At 44.5% G+C, this 21831-nt stretch overlaps 1 protein-coding gene across 5 annotated transcripts; it reads right to left on the reverse strand.

The window, feature by feature from the left end:
• Positions 1 to 532: 532 nt before the first annotated feature.
• Positions 533 to 21818, reverse strand: Ube2d4 (ubiquitin conjugating enzyme E2 D4). Of its 5 annotated transcripts, none has more exons than XM_070014604.1 (8): positions 21710 to 21818; positions 17000 to 17063; positions 12846 to 12877; positions 12673 to 12750; positions 5163 to 5268; positions 2447 to 2540; positions 1399 to 1440; positions 533 to 825 (listed from the first exon to the last, which is right to left on the reverse strand). In XM_070014604.1, the coding sequence occupies exons 1-8, from the start codon at positions 21731 to 21733 to the stop codon at positions 615 to 617; spliced, it is 651 nt and encodes a 216-aa protein (XP_069870705.1). In that variant the 5' UTR covers positions 21734 to 21818; the 3' UTR covers positions 533 to 614. The 5 variants fall into 5 exon arrangements, with proteins under 5 accessions (XP_069870705.1, XP_069870707.1, XP_069870708.1 ...); XM_070014607.1 differs by having other exon boundaries at positions 733 to 934; XM_070014605.1 differs by having other exon boundaries at positions 733 to 979.
• Between the last annotated feature and the right edge of the window lie 13 nt (positions 21819 to 21831).

Here is a 21831-nt window from a genome sequence, read left to right on the forward strand (position 1 = left end):
AAGCCGGAAGTGGTGCTGTGGCTCAAGTGGTAGAGTGCTAGCCTTGAGCTGAAGAGCTGAGGGACAGCGCCCAGGCCCAGAGTTCAGGCCCCACGACCGGACCCAAAAACAAAAAAACAAAACAAAAAAAAAGAAATCCCTTTTCCTAGATACCCTAATCTTAAAGCTCTCAGTTCTGAGAGCAAACCTTCTCCTTAGAAAGCCAAATGAGCCAGGCACTGGTGGCTCATGCCTATAATCCTAACTATTCACAAGGCTGAGACCTGAGGATCATGGTTTGAAGCCAGACTGGGCAGGAAAGTCCATTAGATTCTTCTCGCCAATTAACTATCAAAACCCAGAAGTAGATTTGTGGCTAACCTTGAGCAGAAAAGCTCAAAGACTGCCCCCAAGACCTCAATTCAAACCCAAGAATGGCACCAACACCTCTTCCCACAACAAACAGAAAGTCACATGAGGAAGCTAGGCATTCCAACAGGTTCTGAAGAATTCAGGTTTCTATTTCTACTCTGCCTGAAAGAAAACAGGAGACTTATATGTTATCATTTAGAGTTATGGGGAGATTGCATTTTTATTTACATTTAGTCCCTTGCATTCTGGTCTGTGAATGGCTTCTACTTGGATTTCAAGTAGGCTCCTGGTGGGAGGAGGTGGGGTTGGGAGAAACCTCTTATAGAAAAGCAGAACCCAAATCTCTCCAGGCTCCATAATTTTGCTCTTGCTTCAGAAAAAGAAGTCATCTCTCCTGAGATGTTCTGTGCTTTATATCCTGAAATTTGCCACTGGCTGTTTCTTGGCATGAGGTGAGAAGTGCAGTATGCAGTGCTGCAGAGGATAGAGGACAGCAGGAGTGCAGAATGAGGCCTCTGCTTTCCAGGAGTGTTCCAACTTTCAGGACCCTCCAGGATGTATTCAGACTCCTCAGGACCTGGTTCTGTGGCAGACAGGATATGAGGAAAGCCCAGGACAGCACTGAGTTCTAAAGGCAAAGGGTACGTGGTGAGGGGCCAGGATGGGCCCCTGTGTGGTGCCATAGTGAGCAGCCATACTACTTGAGCCAGAGAGGGTAGGTGCCTAGGGCCTGGTCCTTCAGAGATGAGAAGAGCTGGGGCAGAAAGACCAATTCCAGTGTAACCAGGAGGCTACAGGAAATAATAATGATGGCTGTTGATTTGGCATTAAAGACATGATATTGTCAAAGCCACAATGGCTGAGAGTGGCACCAACGCGCTGCAGCCAGAAAATGGGTTGGCCAACACATGTGGGAAGAACAGATGATGCTGTGAGCAGCCCAGCCAACACCTCCGCAGGCGGTCTTCACAGGTCTTCACAAGAAGACCGCTGTGCCTGGTGAGCTACTTTGGACAAAGTCTCCCATACATCCTTCAAGGCACTTACATAGCATATTTCTGTGTCCATTCTCTTGCTAGTCTGTTGTACCTGGAAGAAAAAGCAGAGGAAAAGACACCCTCACTTGAAACTGTCATGTCCCTTCAACGTGGGGCAGAGAACAAGACTGATATGGGGGAAATGCTGCTGCCTGTCAAACATCTAGGACTGATAGATGACTGGTAATCCCAGCACTTGGAAGGTAGAAAAGAAGGGTTGAGAGTTCAAGGACAACCTGGGCCATATAATGAGAGCCTATTTCAAGAAAAAAACAGAAAAAAACATGCTCCTGTTTCCTGCACCTGTATCACCAATCACACACATGGCTACACTCTGGTGTAAAAGCTTGTCCCTGGCTAAAGGCTGGGTCTGGAAATGAGTGGTTAAGCAGAGTTGGCAGTGAGGGTATGCTGGTGACGCAGTGACACTGCTGACTGCTAACTTCAAGCAGCAAATGGGCAGCAGCAGTATAGTGGAGCCAGTTGTCTAAGCAGACAGCCCCTGGTTTATCTATGTCAAAACCCTTTAGGTTTAATCCAGAAACCTTTTTTTTTTTTTTGGGGGGGGGGTCTGGTCGTGGGGCCTGAACTCTGGGCCTGGGCGCTGTCCCTCAGCTCTTCAGCTCAAGGCTAGCACTCTACCACTTGAGCCACAGTGCCACTTCCGGCTTTTTTCTTTTTGCTTATGTGGTGCTGAGAAATCGAACCTAGGGCTTCAGGCATGCAAGACAAGCGCTCTACCACTGAGCCACCTTCCCAGCCCCCAGAAACCTTCTTGTCAGATTCTTCAGAGTCCATTGTTGGCTGACCACTTTTCTTGCTGGCCTCAGGGGAGAGCATGGTAACAGTATCTTAGGGTCCAGCAGCAGTGGTTGCTGATGGGTAAATGAGCTTATCTGCTTCTCCCTCCTCTGAGCCCAAGGACACGTGAGTGACAGCCAGGAAGCTAAGCCCAGGGTACAGCCACTACACACAATGCGCTGCTCAGCTAGGGCAGGAATATGTCCATGGGAGTCTAGGCAGCCACAGGATAAGGGCAACCCAAAGAGGACGCATACTTTTCTCGGTCGGCCTTGTAGGTATGGGCTATTTCTGGTACCAGAGGATCATCAGGGTTGGGGTCGCACAGCAGAGAGCAGATGGACAAGAGAACTAGGAAGAAAAGAAAGGATCAGTCAGCTGTGGCCTTAAGGCTGCAGATCACCACTGGGTCCCGTGAACCTCTCCAACTTGTATTCATGTTAATGGAGCAGTTGTCTTTCCCATAACACCCCAATCTAATGATGTTGTTGAAGTCATGACAGTATTTGTTTTGCCTACATATTAGTTAAGAGTTTGCAGTCTGCATTGTGAAGTTCACAGGACCATGGTCACACTGCTGCATGACACTTCTCTCCTCTGGTCAGTCCTGGCCTTTACCATGGAAGTGTCTGTGGCCTTACCCTCTGACACCCTTTCAGTCTATGCCCCACATTGCCTATTTTCAGTGTTTTGTTTCAAAGTTCCGTGTACTGGTGAGAAACAGGATTTCAGAGCATTTAGGTAACTTTCCAAGGTCATAGATTCGAACATCTAATAACAAACCAGTTAGAAGGAGATTCTGAACTAAGTCTGACTGCAAAACCAGTGCCCCCTTCGTTCATAATAACTCTCTGGAATGTGCCCTCAGTGTGAGTCCTAGAGACCTTGCACAAAGGGACTCACTCACTAGGGCCTGGTGAAAAGTAACTGCGAAAACTGTCATCTACGGTTTGCTCTAGACCCACCGTGACTCCAAACTGGCTCTGGTAAGTCCACTAAAGTCCTGACCAAAGTTCCCCACAAAGAACTACAGGTAGGAGGCACAAATCCTCTTCTTCAGATAACCAGCCTTTTTCTATCCTGATGCCAGAAGCTAGCATGGAACGACTGAGGCCCAACTCCCTTTCCTTACTCAAGAGCCCCTTCCTGCTCCTCTTCTTTTCTCTTCCTGCCCTAAGTTTACAATGGCTGTGAGTCTGCTAACTCAGCCTCAGACAGCACTGTCCCTCCCCCATGCGCGCTGTCCCCATCTCCCTCCCCCATTCCCCCAAGAGCTGGTAGCTCTGCATTCCTCCCTGCACATATTTCTCCTGGGCCCTGGGCAGAAGAGTAAGACCCCACTGGCAGAAATGGGGAACATCTGGCTCTCAGGCCCTATAAGACCCTTGAAATCAATTGGCATGGGGTAATTTGATTCATGGAACTTGTCAGCAGCCACCTGCCTTTATTGGTAGTTTTGTATGATCCACAAAGGATGTTATAAATATCCAAAAGGCCCACTCCTGCTAGAGGTTCATTTCAGAAGGGATCTTTGCAGAATGCTGAGCTCTTCCCCGGATATTAGCCCAGTGGCATCCACTCTGACTCTGCACTACAGTACAGAGGTGGGTGGTGACTCTGCCCTCTGGACTTACTGTGGCCTTTTCTTGCTGCTAAAGCTCTACTATCTGCATTACCTCATGTTCCACTCTGCTTGTTTGAGGCTTTATTTATTTATTTATTTTTGTTTTTTGGGGTCCGGTTGTGGGGCCTGAACTCTGGGCCTGGGCACTGTCCCTCAGCTCTTCAGCTCAAGGCTAGCGCTCTACCACTTGAGCCACAGTGCCACTTCCAGCTTTTTTTTCCTGCTTATGTGGTGCTGAGGAATCAAACCCAGGGCCTCATGCATGCAAGGCAGGCACTATACCACTGAGCCACCTTCCTAGCCCCTTGAGGCTTTATTTTTTTATTTTTATTTTTCAACCATCCATCTACCCAGGTTACTGTGTTGTCTATAGTCAGGCCTCACAGGCACACACCAGCCCATTCTCAGCCCCTGAGTACCTGAGTACAGGTACTGAAAGAGTACCTATGGGTATTCCAGCCTGGGTTTAGACTAAACTTTTTCTTTTCTTTTTGAGACAAAGTCTTATTATATATGTATGTACAAAATACTGTATAAATTATGTTATTATTATACATATTATAAACCTCAAGGTGGCCTCATGATCCTCCTGCCTCAGCCTCCCAAGTGCTATGATTATAGAGGTGTATACCACCACACCTTGCTAGACTGGATTCTTCCATTTCATCTACCTATGTGTGTTCAACATCACTTATTTTGGGGAGTGTTTTTCCACTGACTCTGAGGCCCCACAGAGGAAGGCTTCCTCCTCAGAGCCCAGACATTGTCCTCATTGGTCCTTGTTGGAACAGGAAAATTAGGCAGTATATTTTGCTCTGTTTTAAGTAAAAAGTGTAAGCAGAATCAATATTTTTTTTTCCTTGTGCCCATTTGACAATCTTCTTTTTTTGGTGCTGGTACCAGGGCTTGAATTCAGGGACTTGTCCTCTTACTTGGCTTTTTTCACACATGGTTGGCATGTTCTACTACTTGAACCTCACCTCCAATCTGGCATTTTGCTGGTTAAATTGGAAATAAGAATCTCTCAAGCTTTAAACTCAATCCTCACATCTCAGCCTACTGAGATTATAGGTGTGAACCACTGGCACCAGGTCTATTTAACACTCAAGCATCACACAGCAACTTCTAAAAACCACTAAGGCGCAGAAGGGGTTCCAGTGATTTGCTTCTTGTGATATGGGGACATGATGTGGATATGGAGAACATGATGTGGATACCGGCACAGAACTGGGTAGGACTGTGGGTGCCAGGGAAACTGCCTGCTCTTCCTGAGCTTCTATGTTCACTGGTTAGTGAGGGAGTAGATGCACATGACATAAGCCATGTGGCGCATGTGTCAATGTCTCTACCTTTGGACACAGTCAGTGCTGGAGACCACTGCGACCGCAGAATGTCCAGGCATATGCTGCCATTGCTGTTGATATTGGGGTGATATATTTTGGTCGTGAAAGCAACCTGCAGAGATAAGAGATCTCAAGTTAGATAAGTCACAGAGATATCTGGAAAACAAAGTAAAGCACAAGCAGCATTGTCAGCATTGCTAGACCGTACCACTGTGTGTGTCAGAGTCCTGGTTGAGACCTAAAGGGACACAGGAAAGGGAGCCCCAGAAGTCTCTCACCCATATCTTGCTGGATTCTCACTTTCAACCCAGAGGGATTGATACTTACTCTCCTAAAAGGAGTTGACTCTGAAAAGTAATAGAGTTGTAGAAAAAATTTGAAATCCCAAAGGTCTATGCAAAAAAACAGTGACATTAAGTATGGATACAATGAAGAAACAGGGCCGCCACAAAAACCAGCCAGATGAAATTCACTCCTCATCTTTTGTGTGACTACTTATTTTAGTCTAGGTAGCTTGGACAAAACATCAGCCATCATTGACCTTGGACAGACACACAATATAGATATTTTGTTGAAATAAAATGTACTATCAGGCCAGGAGGCTGATATCTGAGAATCACAGTTCGAAGCCAGCCTGGAAGGAAAGTCCATGAGATTCGAGATTCTTATCTCAATTAACTACCAAAAAGCCAGAAGTGGAGCTGTGGCTCAAGTGGTAGAGTGCTAGCATTGAGCAAAAAAGTTTAGGAGCCAGGTGTCAGTGGCTCACGTCTGTAATCCTAGCTACTCAGGAGGCTGAGATCTGAGGATTGCAGTTCAAAGCCAGCTAGGGCAGGAAAATTCGTGAGACTCTTATCTCCAATAAACCACCAGAAACCTGGAAGTGGTGCTGTGGCTCAAGTGGTAGAATGCTAGCCTTGAGCTGAAGAGCTGAGGGACAGGCCCAGGCCCAGAGTTCAAGCCCCATGACAGACCAAAAAAAAAGCAGCTCAGGGACAGTGTCTAGCTCCTGAGTTCAAGCCTTAGAACTGGTGTGTGTGTGTGTGCGCGCATGTGTGTGTGTGTGTGTGTGTGCGCATACACATGCGCACACACACGTATACACACACACACACACGCACGCGCGCACACACACACACACACAATCACCAGGCCAGTTAGAGGTGTGGTTTGAGTGGTAGAATGCTGGCTGAGCAAGAATAAGGCCAAGTTCAAACTTTGGTTTCAGCTAAATAAAAAGCAGCTGGACTTGGCACCTCTGGGATGAAGAAGGTTTTATGTTCACTGTATAGTATCCTATTACTGTTGAATTATAACCACAAAACATTTTTTGAAATTACCTCCTTGGTCTCAGGAACAAAGCCACTCTCAGAGCTGATGAAGGGCCTGTGGAATAAGCCCTCTTTGACATAGGCAAGGTGTGCAGACATGTGCAGCTTTCACTGCAAAAGGAGCAGGATAAGAGTCTGACTCTTCAGTTCAACTCACACCCCACTGGCCAGAAGAGGCTTGGCAATGCAGTAGCAGCCACTCTGTCCCTTTTCCCTGGGCTCTGAGGATCTATTGCTAATTTTTTGCCTGAAGGGTGGTTCATGGTATCCTTCCTATTGTTGCCTATAATCTGGGCCACACCATGTCATCCACACCGGCTTTAAAAACTCATGATCCTCCTGTTTCAGCATCTTGAGTGCTAATATTAGTTTTTTCTTTGTTTGTTTGCTTTTTTAAACACTGGGGATTGGACTCAAGGATTTATACAAGTGTTCTATCACTGAGCTACAAACTCATTCCCTAAATTATTTTTTATAAAGAATGTACTAGCTGGGCGCTGGTGGCTCATGCCTATAATCCTAGCTGCTCTGGAAGCTGAGATCTGAGGATCCCAGTTCAAAGCCAGTACAGGCAAGAAAAATCTGTGAGACTCTAATGTCCAATCAACCACCAGAAAACTGGAAGTGGCGCTGTGGCTTAATTGGTAGGGCACTAGCCTTGACCTGAAGAGCTCAGGGACAGTGCCCAGGCCCAGAGTTCAAGCCCCATGACTGACAAACCACAAAAAACAAAAAACATACTAGCTGGGCCTCAGTGGTTCATACCCTATAATCCTAGCTACTCAGGAGCCTGAGATCTGAGGATTATGGTTCCAAGGTAGCCAGGGTAGGAAAGTCTGTGAGACTCATCTCCAGTTAACAACCATAAAGCTGGAAATGAAGCTGTGGCTGAAATGGCACAGCACTAACTTTGAGCATAAAAGCTCAGGGAGAGTGCCCAAACACCTCACACTTGAGAGAGTGGGGGGGCCGGGAGGAGAGAGAGAGGAAGAGAGGAAGGAAAGAAGGAAGGAAGGATAGGTTGGACACTGGTGGCTCATACCTGTAATCCTAGCTACTCAGAAGCCTGAGATCTGAGGATTATGGTTCAAAGCTAGCCAAGACAGGAAACTCTATTATAAGACTCTTATCTCCAATTAACCACCAGAAATCTGGAAGTGGCACTGTGGCTCAAAGTGGTAGAGCACTAATCTTGAGTGGAAAAGTTTAGGGACAGCACCCATGCCCTGAGTTTAAGCCCCATGACTGATAAAAAATAAAAAAATAAAGAAATAAAGAACATACTATAGAATATGAGGTGAAGAGGCATATGAATATGAGACCGAACATCATTTACCACATATTTTTTCCAAGAAGGATCAAACTTCAGAAGAATCTTTTGTAGTAGATATCTGCCTCGATGTCACCATAAAGATCATACAATCTTGCCAGATTTCTCCTAGGGTCAGAAAATTCATGCCAAAACATCCAGTGGAAGATTTTTTTTAAAAAGAGACAGTAGTATGTTCTTGGAAAGTATTACTGTCACCTTTCAGTTTACATCTTTCCTCACTAAAATAATCCCAGATTACTCACAGAACTTTTTAAATCTTTTAATAATAGTTACTGCTTTGTTTTGTTCTTGGGCAATTAGGGATCTCAAACATGCTCACCAGATATATAGGACTTCTTCAAGATGACCTCAAGATCTGTTTAAGAAAGATGGCCAGCTGCTCACAGATTGGGAAATTGCTACTTTAAACACAATTTCTCAGCCTTGTGCCAGTAGCTCACACCTGTAATCCTAGCTACTCTGGAGGCTGAGATCTGAGGATCATGGTTCAAAGCCAGCTGAGGCAGGAGGGGTGCGACTCTCCAATTAACCACCTAAAAACCGGAAGTGGTGCTGTGGGCTCAAATGGTAGAGTGCTCCCCTTGCGCTGAAATGCTCAGGGACTGCCCAGGCCAAGTTCAAGCCCAATGACCAAAAAAAAAAAAAAAAAAAAAAAAAAAAAAAAAAAATCTCCAGGAAAGGGAAGAACCACGAAGCATCTAATATTTTCTCGCCAAGCCTTCTTGAATCACAGTTAAGATTCCAATCTCACAAAGCTATTTTAGCACATTACTGCCCTGCCTGAAGAACCTCTTCCCTTGATAAAGTTGGAAAGGGGGGGTTGGGAAGGTGGCTCAGTGGTAGAGTGCTTGTCTTGCATGCATGAGGTCCTGGGTTCAATTCCTCAGCACCACAAAAGCAGAAAAAGCCGGAAGTGGTATGTGGCTCAAGTGGTATAGTACTAGCCTGAGCTGAAGAGCTGAGGGACAGTGCCCAGGCCCTGAGTTCAGGCCCCATGACCAACCCCTCCGCTCCCCCTCCCCCCCCTCAAAAAGCTGGAAAGGTCTTTAAAATACTGAACAATTTTAACCTTGACTTTAAATACTCAGGTGCCTTATGATGTCTGGCCTCCAGAGCTGGGGGCCAGAAGGGGCCTCTTCACACTGGCTTGGATAGGTGAAGTAACACAGGTGGTAAAACACAGCCTCATTATATCTAGGGATTGACACCTGACCAGCCAAAGGACTAAGTCTTGTCAAAATGTGTACAGGCACACAACAGAACTGTCCTCATTTACAAACAGAATTGGTATTTTCATTTTTTATTTTTGCCAGTCCTGGGGCAACAACTCAGAGCCCTGGGCTCTGTCCCTGAGCCTCTCTGTGCTCAAGGCTAGCACTCTACCACTTAGCCATAGCACCACTTCCAGCTTCTTCTAATTTTTTTTTTTTTTTTGAAGGTCGTGGGGCTTGAACTCTGAGCCTGGGCGCTGTCCCTCAACTCTTCAGCTCAAGGTTAGTGCTCTACCACTTGAACCACAGTGCCACTTCCAGTTTTCTGGTGGTTAATTGGAGATAAGAGTCTCATGGAGTAACTGTAACCCCTCTATACAGTATTTTCACAATAAAAAACTTATTAAAAAAAAAAGTATCTCGGACTTTCCTGCCAGGGCTGGCTTTGAATCATGATCTTCAGATCTCCTTTAATCTAGGATTACAGACATGAGCCTAATGCCTGGCTGGTATTTTTATTTTTGTTCATTGTGGGGCTTAAACTCTGGGACTGGGTGCTGTCCCTCAGCTCTTCAGCTCAAGGCTAGCTAGCACTTTACCACTTAAGCCACTTCTGGTTTTCTGGTGTTTTATTGGAGATTAGAGTCTCATGGACTTTCCTGCCTGGGCTGGCTTTGAACTATGATCTTCAGATCTCAAACTCTTGAGTAGCTAGGATTACAGGCGTGAGCCACTGGCACTCGGCTTTATTTTTTAAAATGTGAATAAAAAACATGTTGGTATATGTGGAAAAATATATCAAAACCCTAGGAGAATGTATACTAGGCTGTTAACTGTGGTTCTCCCTGTACAGCACATTAGTTTCAGTCTGCATGAGTTCTCTAATTTAAAAATATATGTTTTTTAACCAGTTTTGCAATTGGAAAAAAAAAAACAGTCAATAATGATGTGAACCATGTACAGGCTATGTGATCACAGTTGACAGCAGCTAGCCCATCTTGTTGACTCTGTCTCAATACATCAATGACTACCATATACCAACTGGGCAGGGGCTCTTGCCTAGCTTCTTGTTCACATGGTGGCAGTGATCTTGTCAGCCTTTAGGCCCTTTTGAATCATTTCTGCCAGGACCTGCTCCTGGGTGATGTTCAAAGTGAGGACAATGGCTTCTATCGTCCTCAGGGATTCCTGGAGTACACATGCTTACTCTCTTGAAGCAGTTCCCTGGTGTCTCCTCCCTGCTTCAACTTATATAGTCCCCTTCAGCAGGGCAATCTCCCTCGCCATCTAGCTCTTGCTGCCAGCCACTGCTTGTGTTTCTTTTTTTTTCCTCTCTCTCTTTATGTGGTACTGAGGAACCGAACCCAGGGTAGTAAGCACTCTACCACTGAGCCACCTTCCCAGTCCCTGCTTGTGTTTCTTGGCACCAACAAATTCACACATGCTAAACATCCCAGTATCTTCCAGAATACTGTGAGCCCAGAAGGACAGGCACTACCTGGCACATGGAACCCAGATAAGTTTTGGCAGCTCTGGTGTGAGGTACCATATCTAGAAGCAAAATGACCTATTGATGGAATATTCTAGCAGGACACTCCAAAGTTTAGACAGTCCCCAGAACTCTCCCTCCTAGAAGTGGTATTGTTCTCTAGGGCTCTACCAAGGGAGTTGTGTGTGTGTGAAATAAAAGCAAAGGAATGCCTTCTACTGGGATAACAGAGTTAACTGATTTGCCAGGGCCCAGGAGTAGAGACTATTTCAGCCTAATCCCTTGTGGGAGGGAAGCAGTTGATAGCACTTAGGGTGTTGCAAATCCTTGGCTTTCATTCTCTAGATATTAGTAGCCACCCCCTACCCCAGTGGTGGCAACACAGAATGCCCCAGGATGATGTCCAAATGTCTCTGGGGCAGTAGCAATGTCACCCCAGCTGAGAATCCCTGTTCTTAGTTCTAAGTAGGGACTGCAATGAAGAAAACTAGAACCTTGAGCACCATAGGAACCCAGAGTGATCTGCTACCATCTTGAGTGGTAGCTGGTATGATTTCTCTGAGAAATTCCAATTTGTTTTCCTCAAGTAGTTTCCCAACAAAGTTTAAGATAAAACAATGTAAATTTTAAAAAATCTATTAAACAGGTATGTGAGGCTTTGTGGAACTTGGTATCAGTGGCAGAAATCTGCCTATGGTATTTGATGTTAGCTGGAGATAAACAAGGTACATACCAGCTTGGGTGAAAGCCATTTTTGTCCTGATCACTATATAAACCTCCTGACTGAAGTCATAGAGATCCTGTATCCCTTGACCATGCTTCAGTTTGTAGTCCCCAATGAAGACTGCACTCTGGGTAATCCTGGATCTTTCTGCCTCCTTATGTAGATACTAGGTACCTTCACTTAAGAGTGGTTATTTATAAATTTATTTATGTTGCAGTTACTGGGGATGAAACTCAGAGATTATGCGTGTTGCTTTACCTCAAGCCCCCTTTGATATTGGTTATTTTCAAAGTAGAGTCCTACTGTATGGGCTGTGATCCTCTTCCTTGTGCTTCCCCCATGTCCCTGGAGCTGACAGGCCCTTATCACTAAGCCTAGCCATTGGGATTTCTTGGTTGCTGGATAGCAGGTACATGCCATCATGTCCAGCTGTTGGTTGAGATGGAAATCTTGCAAATGTTCTTTTTGGGGGGTAAGGCTTAGCTTTTCACAAGTCTAGAACCCTACCACTTATGCTACAGTTCCACTTCCAGCTTTTTGGTCGTTAACTGGAGATGAGTCTCACAGACTTTTCTGCCTGAGCTGGCTATGATTCTCAGATTTCAGCCTCCTAAGTAGCTAGAATTACAGAGTATGCCATTGGTGCCTGAGTCTTGTAAATTTTTTATACCAGGGCTGGCCTTAAATGGCAATCCCCCTATTAAAAGGAGCTAGGATAATAGGCTTAATCGACCATGCTTGTATAGTGGGTGAGTTCTTTTATACCAGATTTTCTTGGAACAAGATCCTTGAAACTGACTTTACACATGCATAGTGATGTATATCTGTAATCATAGCACTTGGGAGGCAGAGACAGAAGCATTACAAGTTCTAGACCTGCCTGAGCTACATAGTAGGAACTTGTCTCCAGAAAAACAACCCAAAAAACCGCCTATGGCTTCATTCAGTAAGAAGCCTGTTTACTACACCAGCCTTGCCCACAATAAGAATTAATGCTGAGCCAGGTACTGGTGGCTCATGCCTATAATTCTAGCTACCCAGGAGGCTGAGATCTGAGGATCGCAGTTCTAAGCCAGCCCAGGCAGAAAAGTCTATGAGACTCTTACCTCCAACAAACTACTCAAAAAAAGCTGGAAGTAGCTTTGTGGCTCAAGAGTGCTAGTCTTGAGTACAGAGAGGCTCAGGGATAGAGCCTAGGCCCTGAGTTCAAGCCTGAGGACAGGCAAAAAATAAATAAAAAATAAATAAAATAAAAAATAAAAAAAAATTAATTCTGAAAGTCCAAAGTTGAAAGTCCTAGGAGGCTATAACATGGAAGGAGAGTGACGGGCCCCTGGGGAGGGGTCGCACTCAGCTCTCTCTAAGGAGGCTCTTTCATTACACGTTGTCCTATAGCCAAACAGTAAGATATTTGTGGGGGAGCCTCACCTTTGGGGGCTTGAAAGGGTAATCAGTAGGAAAGTGGATGGTCAGGAAGAAAACGCCTCCTTGGTAAGGACTTTCATTCTGGAAGGATGAGACAGAGGAAGAAATCAGTGCTTGTGCTAAGCATAAAGCCCAAGAAGCAAAATTTGAGCTGCACCCTCAGCAGTACTACCTACCGGGCCCATGATGGTGGCCTGCCAGTGGAACACTACAAGACAAAAGAGAGACAGGCATGTAAGAGAACCCTCACCACCTCCCAAAAGTGTTTGTTCTACTGAAAAGGTGCTGCTAAGTTTAAAGCAGACTAGCCACACAAGACTGCCTCATTCCTGACACTAATCACAAGTTTGGGGTTTCCAAAAATACTCTCAAGTCAAATAATTTGCTAGGACTTGCAGAGTTCACTACAGTGAAATTGTACAGATAAACTTTAGGAAGGATTCAAATGGAGAGCTTCTATTAACCTCCTGAGGCTAGGAGGTGTCACTTTCACGGCACTGATGTGTAATGACATATGATTCTACAATCAGGGGCACAGTCAGTACTGGCCCCTGCACTTGCTGATAAGCACTCTACCAGCTCAGAATATTTACCAGGGTTCCACCATAAGCACATGATTGATGAACTGAGTGCTCACAGGGCTGATCTTAGTCCCCAGTTTCTGGCCTCTCCAACATGACCAAATCCCACATCTTACATACCACATGGTTTGTTTGGCATGGCCAAACTCTAAATCACATTGCTGGTGTGGGTCACAGTCTCTGGGCAAATGATACCACTATCAATGATACCCATAACTGCTTAGAGAGCAGCTGTCAGAGGCTGAAGAGAAAGCCCAACCATTTCAGGGGCAAGATTAATATGTTTACTACACAGGTGCAATGACTACAATTCAGTAGTTTGAACTTAGAACCACTGGAACCACACCTCTGGTCCCTTTTCATTGCTCTTGGGAAGTCTCTCCTATTTCCTGTTTTTCCCTTCATTCATTTTGAAGTTCTCGCTAAAGAATACAATATCTGCCAGGTGTTGGTGGCTCATGCCTGTAATCCTAGCTACTCAGGAGGCTGAGATCTGAGGATTGCAGCTCAAAGCCAGCCCCAGCAGGAAAGTCGGTGAGACTCTGGTGCTGTGGCTCAAGTGGTAGAGCACTTGCCTTAAGCTGAAGAGCTGAGGGACAGTGCCCAGGCCCAGAATTCAAGCCCTGTGACTGACAAAGAAAAAAAAAAGAATCTAACAGCTGTAGTGCCTCACTAGTGCTTCTCATGGATGCATGCAGGCGGTGCCCAGTGCTCTGGAAACCTAGTGACAATCAAGATAGGGTCCTTCTGCTTTTACTTCCAGGTCCCCACCTTTAGCAGTCAGGCTGCTGTATATTACATCTTGTGCCCTTTGCAGGGTCTTGGGTTACTTTTATTGCTTTGCCCATCCTTGGAGCAGCAACTCTGCTCAGCAAGGCAGCCTTGAGTGGACCAGATACTCACCTTTAAGGCTCTCAAGTGTCCCAGGATAACAGATTACAGACTTTGTGGAAAACTCCTTTTCAACAACTTGCTGACTTCTGAGACCATCTGAAGGGTCTGTTATTCTCAAGATGGACTCATCATGGGTTTAGAATTAGCCCAAGGTTTCAGGCCTGGTCTTGCCCTCAATTTCCTGTTACCTGTTGAAGTACTCCACAGGTTCTACCCATGACAGCAGGATGGGGAATCAATACATGAGTGGGAGGCCTAAAGAGAAGTTTTACAAACCTCTATTGAGTCCAAAGACAGTTAAGGAAGCCCATGAGCCTTTCTCAATATTTCAATGAAATGTTGCTGAAGAGGAAAAAAAATATATATACATATATATATATATATATATATATATATATATGTATATATATATAGAAAAACAGCTGCCTGAGCTACCACTCCTTTGCTTTTGACTTTTTTTTAAAATTCTGACTCAAGCTAATTATTTGGGTATTGTTGCTGTTGTAAGGCTAAGAATGGAACTCGGCTTATGCATGCCAGGAAAATACTCTGCCACTGAGCTACACCCCTAGTTAATTAACATGCTAATTAACAGTCCCCTAGCTCCTCTAGGTTGAGAATTGGAGGACTGAGGTTCAAAGCTAGTTTAATAAGAAAGTCCACAAGATTCCATCTGCAAGTAACCAGCAAAATACTGGACTCAAGCTGTGGTTCAAGTGGTAAGAGCATCAGCAGTGAGGAAAAAAAAGCTTGGAGATCAAGCCCTGTTTCTGGTAGACAAACATTAAAAAGCTAAGATACTGATTTATGAAAATGTTTGCTTTAGGTTGAAGTTCAATTTAACTTCAAGTTGGGAGTTGATTAAGTACCTCTCAACAACTTACTAATATGCTGAATTATGTCACCAATGTAGAGAATACCAATAGGAAGAAATAGTCATTTTAAGCAATTTCATAGCATTAACAGCACTCTTTCAAAGTAGAAAAGTGACACTGCTGCCTTTAGTAATAACATGAATGTAAGATTCAAATTTTAACAAACCACATATGTAGAAAAGTAGAACTATGGAGGATATCCTGTGTTAACTATTATTTCTTACCACATATCTTGTATTTTGAAAGGTTTTTTGTTTCATTTTGTTTTTTGTAGGTCATGGGGCTTGAACTCAGGGCCTGGGTGCTGTCACTGAGCTCTTTTGCTCAAGGTTAGTGTTCTACCACTTTGAGCCACAGTATCACTTCTGGCTTTCTGGTGATTAATTGGAAGAGTCTCATGGACTTTCCTGCCTGGGCTGGCTCTGAACTCAATCTTCAGATTTCAGCCTCCTGAGTAGCTAGGATTACAGGTGTGAACCACCAGTGCCTGGGTATTTGAAAGTTTTAACATCAAGTTTAAAATGAAACATTCTATGACAAAAAAATTAAAAAAAAATTTTTTTTCCCCTTACTATTGAGGTTTGAACTCAAGGCTTCATATTTGCTAGGTAGGTGCCTTTCAGGACTAGTTATTTTTAGATAGAGTCTCATGTTTTTGTCTGGAGTCAGCTTCGTGTACAATTCTCCTGCCTATGGCCTCCTATATTGCTGGGATAACAAGTGCAAGCCACCATGCCCAGCTTACTGATAGAAAGTCCCACTAATTCTTTCTCTTGGGCTGGTCTCAAATTGTGATCCTCCCAATCTCTACCTCCCAAGTAGTTGGGATTTTGGGCATGAGCCACTGCACCTGTCTAAAAGTGTTTTTGATAAATATGTCAGGATAGGAGCCAAATTGGATTTTTTATAACTCAGTGGAAGGAGGAGAAATTCCTGGCAGCATAGATTCCATTCTGAGTATTACCTGACCAGCCACATTGTCAGCTCTGGATGTTCAATAAAGCAATTCATGGTGAGCATGGTGGCATAGTTCAGCACTCAGGAAGTTGGGACAGGAGGATTATGAGTGCCAGGCCAGTCTGGGCTACAGAGCAAGATTCGATCTCAAAAAACATAAATAAATAAATAAATAAATAAATAAATAAATAAAATAAAATTCAGCTGGAGCCAGTGGTTCATGCCTGTAATCATAACTACTCAGGAGGCCAAGATCTCAGCATTGCAGCTCAAAGCCATCCCAAGCAGGAAAATCTGAGACTTTTACCTCCAATTAACCATCAGAAAATCGGAAGTGGCTCTGTGGCTTAAAGTGGTAGAGTGCTTAGCCTTGAGTGAAAGAGCTTGGGAACACTGGCCAGGCCTCGAATTCAAGCCCTGTGACTAACTAAAAAAATTAAAAAAAAAAAAATATATATATACATACACACACACACACACACACACACACACACATATACACACAAAAATTCATGAACATATGAAAGAGAAACAATTCACTAGTTCTCTTAAAAACAGTAGCTTAAACCAGGAACTGGTAGCTAATATTTGTAATCCTAGCTACTCAGGAGGCTAAGATCTGAAGATCTTGGTTCAAAGCCAGCCCAGGCTGGAAAATCTGTGAGACTCTTATCTCCAATTAACTGCCAAAAACCCCTAAAAGCTGGAAATGGATGTATGGCCCAAATGGTAGAGCACTAGCCTGGAGCAAAAAGGCTCAGGGACAGCACCTAGGCTGAGTTCAAGCCCCAGGTCTGGTACCAAAACAAAAAACAAAACAAAACAAAACAAAACATATAAAACAAACCCCAACAGCTTAAAGGCTGGAGGCCTGGCTCAAATGGTAGAGTTCAGTTCAAACCCCAGGACCAATAACAACAACAAAAAGGCAAAAATGTGGCGTAATGTATGTTTGAAGATCTGCTAACTTGATGCATTTGGAGATTTTAGTCATATAACTCCTGCAATCAGAAAAATACTTACAATCATCACCCACAGGTCCTGCAGAACACTGGGCAGGAGGATCCCTCTGCAAGTCGGTCAGTTCCTAGAACACCAGGCATTGGGTTAGACTAGTAAGCCTGAGCATTGCCTCTATACAACAGTTTTCCTAGCCGCTCTCCGGTGGGAGGCTTCAGAAGTGGTTCAAAATAAGACTAGTAGAGTTTACTGGCAGCGTGAAGACCCACAAAGGTAGATGTATCATTTCCACTTTATATATAAATTAGGAAATCAAAATTTAAAATAGCAAGGTTACCCATGCAAGGCTAAGAGCTGGACCAAGGCAAGGCAAGGCAAGGCAAGGAGTCAGTCAGTTACACTGAGTCACTTCCCTCACCCTCCAAGCCTAGTCAGATGAAGGATACTCTTCTCTCATGAACTTAGGATAAGAATCCCCAGAGAGCTTCTGGAAGGACAAAGGCCAGCACTAGTTCTAGGTGAATGGATTAGTGCATGGAAGCATTTGGCACAGAGGAAGTACGTAATTAAACATATGTTTTTTAATTTAAAAATACGGGTATCTTTTTTCTTACCCTTTGCCCCCAATTCCAAAGCACTCCTTATTAATGGGCACTTGGTAAGTCCCAGTCCTCTGAAGATATAGACCATGGATATGCAAGCCAAAGCCTAACATGTATCAGACATTAAATCATAACAAGAGTCCCTATATGGGCCGCTAACTCTCTGGTCATGAGCATTCTTTTTTTTCTTACATGTATTTAAGTTGGATTTCTATCACATTTAATACAACTAATCTGAGAACAAAAAACAAACAAATAACGTCTTTACATTATACTCTATCAGTACTGGGCAGTAATGTGCCAGGATCTGAGGACAGAAGAGTGAAGAAATCAGGCCATAGTCCAGGCTCTCTGGGAATTTATGAATTAATGTTCCAATAGCTGGATGGATTGCAAATGTGAATTTTATATTATTATTATAGTTGCATTCACAATGCATTAAGGGCTGACAGATCCAATATAGACATTAAAAAATGTAGGCTGGGCATGGTGTCTCATGCCTGTAATCCTAGCTACTCAGGAAGCTGAGATCTGAGGATCCCGGTTCAGAGCCAGCCCGGGCAAGAAAGTCTGTGAGACTCTTATCTCCAATTAACAACCAGAAAACTGAAAGTGGTGCTGTGGTTCAAGTGGTAGAGTGCTAACCTTGAGCTGAGGGGCATCATCCAGGCCCAGAGTTCAAGACTCACTATCAACCAAAAAAAAAATTTTTCCCCCCAGGGAACAGCCATTAACACTTTATGAAATGCTCAAGAGAATAACTATGTAGTCCAAATCATATCCTCGTGACAGCATTCTGACAAGGGACACTGGTCTAATGTAAGCCTAAAGCCCCAAGAGCTTAGGCAGGGACTCTCAGACATCAGTTTGCATGTTCCCTGGGGCTGGGAAGGTGGCTCAGTGGTAGAGTGCTTGCCTCGCATGCATGAGGCTCTGGGTCCGATTCTTTAGCACCACATAAGCAGAAAAAGCTGGAAGTGGCACTGTGGCTCACATGGTAGAGCACTAGCCTTAAGCTGAAGAGCTGAGGGACAGCACCCAGGCCCAGAGTTCAAGCCCCACAACCAACCAAAAAAAAGATGTTTCCTAACACTCTCTATTCTTCGCAGGTTCCTTTGCATAGAGTTCTAAAAGCAGAGAAAGAGGTACAAACAAATCTTGTGTCAGGAAAATTCCTCAAGGTGTGACAAACCTAGGATCTGGTAGATGTGCACAGTCCACACCTAAGCCTAAGTCTCATCCACAATGGCCTTTCTGCACCACAATGTCTTTGGTCTGTGACCATTCCTATAAACCCCCATTCTATGGCCATGCTATATTTATCCTACTTCCACTTAAATTTAATGGTCCATAAGTGTATTAATACCACAGAGGATGACAAAATATTACCTATCAGGACCATTTCTCTTCAAAAGTTGATTTCTACCAGTACTCACTGGTCAGTTTTCCACCAATAGCTAATATAGCTGAACCTGTTTCCTCACATGTAAATTAGAGGACTGAGGACATAATTCAGTAGTAGAGCATTTATCTATTGTAAACAAGGCCCTGGATTACATCCCTAGCATGAAAAAGGGGGGGAAATGTATAATTCATTGTGCTTAGCAAGCAATCAGTAAGCAGCACTAGTATTTGTTAGAGTAAAAGAGAACTTGAGGAAAAACTGAGATTGTGCATGAGGATGTGAGGACCTGATCAGAAATGCAAGAGCCCCAGAACCTCTGCAGAACACTCACTTTCTGCTTCCATCTCTGTGCTGTGCTTTCAGTGCCTCCATTAGCACTCTGCAGGGAGGGGTTTATATCCCTTTGGTGCTGCATGAATGATGGAGCACTTTCATAAGACTACTAAGACGAATCCTGGAAATACCATATACACAATCAGGAGCAGGAAAAGCCAATTCTCCACCAGCTTGAGGTTTTCTACACCTCCACACTCTGATTGTTTCAGAATCCATGTCCCTCTTTTTGGGCCTGATGAGCACTTAATAGAATAAATTGATTTCTGGCAGGCCAAAAGTGAGTCCCTTATGCATAGATGGTAACCATTCTTGAGGAATAAGGAGGAACACTGTGAATGACTCAGAAGAAACTCACAGGGGCTTGGAAGTTGGCTCAGTGGTAGAGCGCTTGCCTTGCATGCCTGAGGCCCTGGGTTCGATTCCTCAGCACCACATAAGCAAAAAGAAAAAAGCCGGAAGTGGTGCTGTGGCTCAAGTGGTAGGGCACTAGCCTTGAGCTGAAGAGCTGAGGGACAGTGCTCAGGCCGAGTTCAGGACCCACAACTGGACTCCCTCCCCCCCCAAAAGAAGCTCACATATCACATTTCTGAGTTCACCTAAGAGTACTAAAAGACTTGGGAGCCCCAGCTCCAGTACTGTTGCCTCTTTGGACTTTTGATTCTGTTCAGTTTATGTACACTTGCCAACACAACCGTGGGGCTATGGATTTCTAAAATAACATATACACAAGAGTACCTAGTAAATGTATAGCTCCATACACCAGTGCGCAGATGATACCATTAGCGCTATAAACAGGTAGGAGGAATGAGCAGCTCTGGCTGGCCTTGAGCTCTTGATCCTACTGCTATAGTCTCCTAAATACTGGGATTACAAACTGTTGCCAAGCCCAGAGGAAAAGATGGTATATATTTCTAGAAGAATATGTAAAACCTAGTAACACTGGTTGCCCTCAGGGAGAGGAACTGGATGGCTGGGAACAGATGTGTGTGGAAGAACTTTCCCTGAATACTCTTTAGAATATTGAATCATAGGAGTTTATAACCTAAACATATAAATCCTTTACTATTTGTACAGTGCTAGCCAGGTTAGGGTTGTGTAATGATCACTGTTACAAATTATGATGAAAGTGCAAATTCACAGAACAGGAACTAAGGTTAAAGGATAAAATATTACTAGATGAAAAGAGGTAAGACGACCATGATAAAAACACAATTCGCGAAAAACAACAACAACCCCCCCCCCCACAATTCGCCAAAAATCCAAAATGCCATCTATTGGTAAAATACAATTTCATTTTATGCACAACTAAGAACGGAAATATTCTGGCAATGGCACTAATACTAATTGCTTTCCTTAAGTCTAAACTTTAATTTTACTTATTTATTTTTTGGTCGGTCTTGGAGCTTAACTCTGGGCATGGTCACTGTCCCCCAGCTCTTCAGTTCAAGGCAAGCACTCTACCACTTGAGCCACAGCGCCACTTCCGGTTTTCTGATGGTTAATTGGAAATAAGAGTCTCACGGATTTTCCTGCTGGGGCTGGCTTTGAACCGTGTTCCTCAGATCTCAGCTTCCTGAGACGCTAGGATTACAGGCGTGAGCCACCGGCGCCCGGCTTTTTAACTTAAATATTTTAACACCATCTTTATTGAAATAACTTTTAGAATAAAATAGGTACCAGCAGGGGGTGGGAGGTGTTGAGGAAGAGGGTGAATGTGATCCAATTAGTTTAGTTGCATGTACGAAAAGAAAATAATACTTGTTACAATTGGTTTTTTTTTGTTACACTTGTTTTAAGTGGGGAGGAAGATAAAAGAGAGTGATGGAGGAAGTGAGATTGATTAGGATATATAATATATAAACATGGAAATGTCACAATGAAACTCCCGCCTATGTATAACTACTGTACGTTAACAGAAATAAAGAGGGTCATAAATGCTACTTCATAGTAGCAAACTGTACGTTTAATGCTAGCTGAAGGAAACACAGAGCACAAAACACACCATAATGCTTTTGTACGTAGAAGATACCTAAAACGCAACAAATGGTAAGGAATCAGAACTGGAAATACTTTGTTTTCTACTGAAGCGCATGTTCCAAATTCCCATTTGGATAGCGTGTCGCCCCAGAGCACTCCGCTCCGGGTGCTCCGGGGACCCACGTCGCTCCTTCCCACTAGGTCCCCGGCTGTGGTTCAGTTTCACAGCCAGGGCAGGACCCGCGCAACCCCCGCCCCACAGCGCCCTCACGTGACTTGGCACGTGACGCCGCCCCAGTGAGCCGGGCCGCCCCACGCACGCGCCAGTCCCTTTTAAGGCATCGCTGGCGGCGGTTCCGCCTCCCTCTCAGGCACTGCGGCCACTCCACCCTCCACTTCGTAGCAGAGATACCCACCCACACCTAAGACGTGATGCCTGGGAAGGTCCCTTACCTTCTGGATCCGCTTCAGCGCCATGGTCCCCGCAGCTATGGACCCGGAGGCCCGGCGGGGCTGCCCGAGGCGGCCCGCTGCCGGCTCGGCCGCGGCGTTGCACGCCGGGAGCTGCGGTGTGC

The sequence above is a fragment of the Dipodomys merriami genome, unplaced genomic scaffold, assembly GCF_024711535.1.
Source record: "Dipodomys merriami isolate MVZ:Mamm:240054 unplaced genomic scaffold, mDipMer1.0.p SCAF_98, whole genome shotgun sequence".
Classification (NCBI taxonomy): domain Eukaryota; kingdom Metazoa; phylum Chordata; class Mammalia; order Rodentia; family Heteromyidae; genus Dipodomys; species Dipodomys merriami.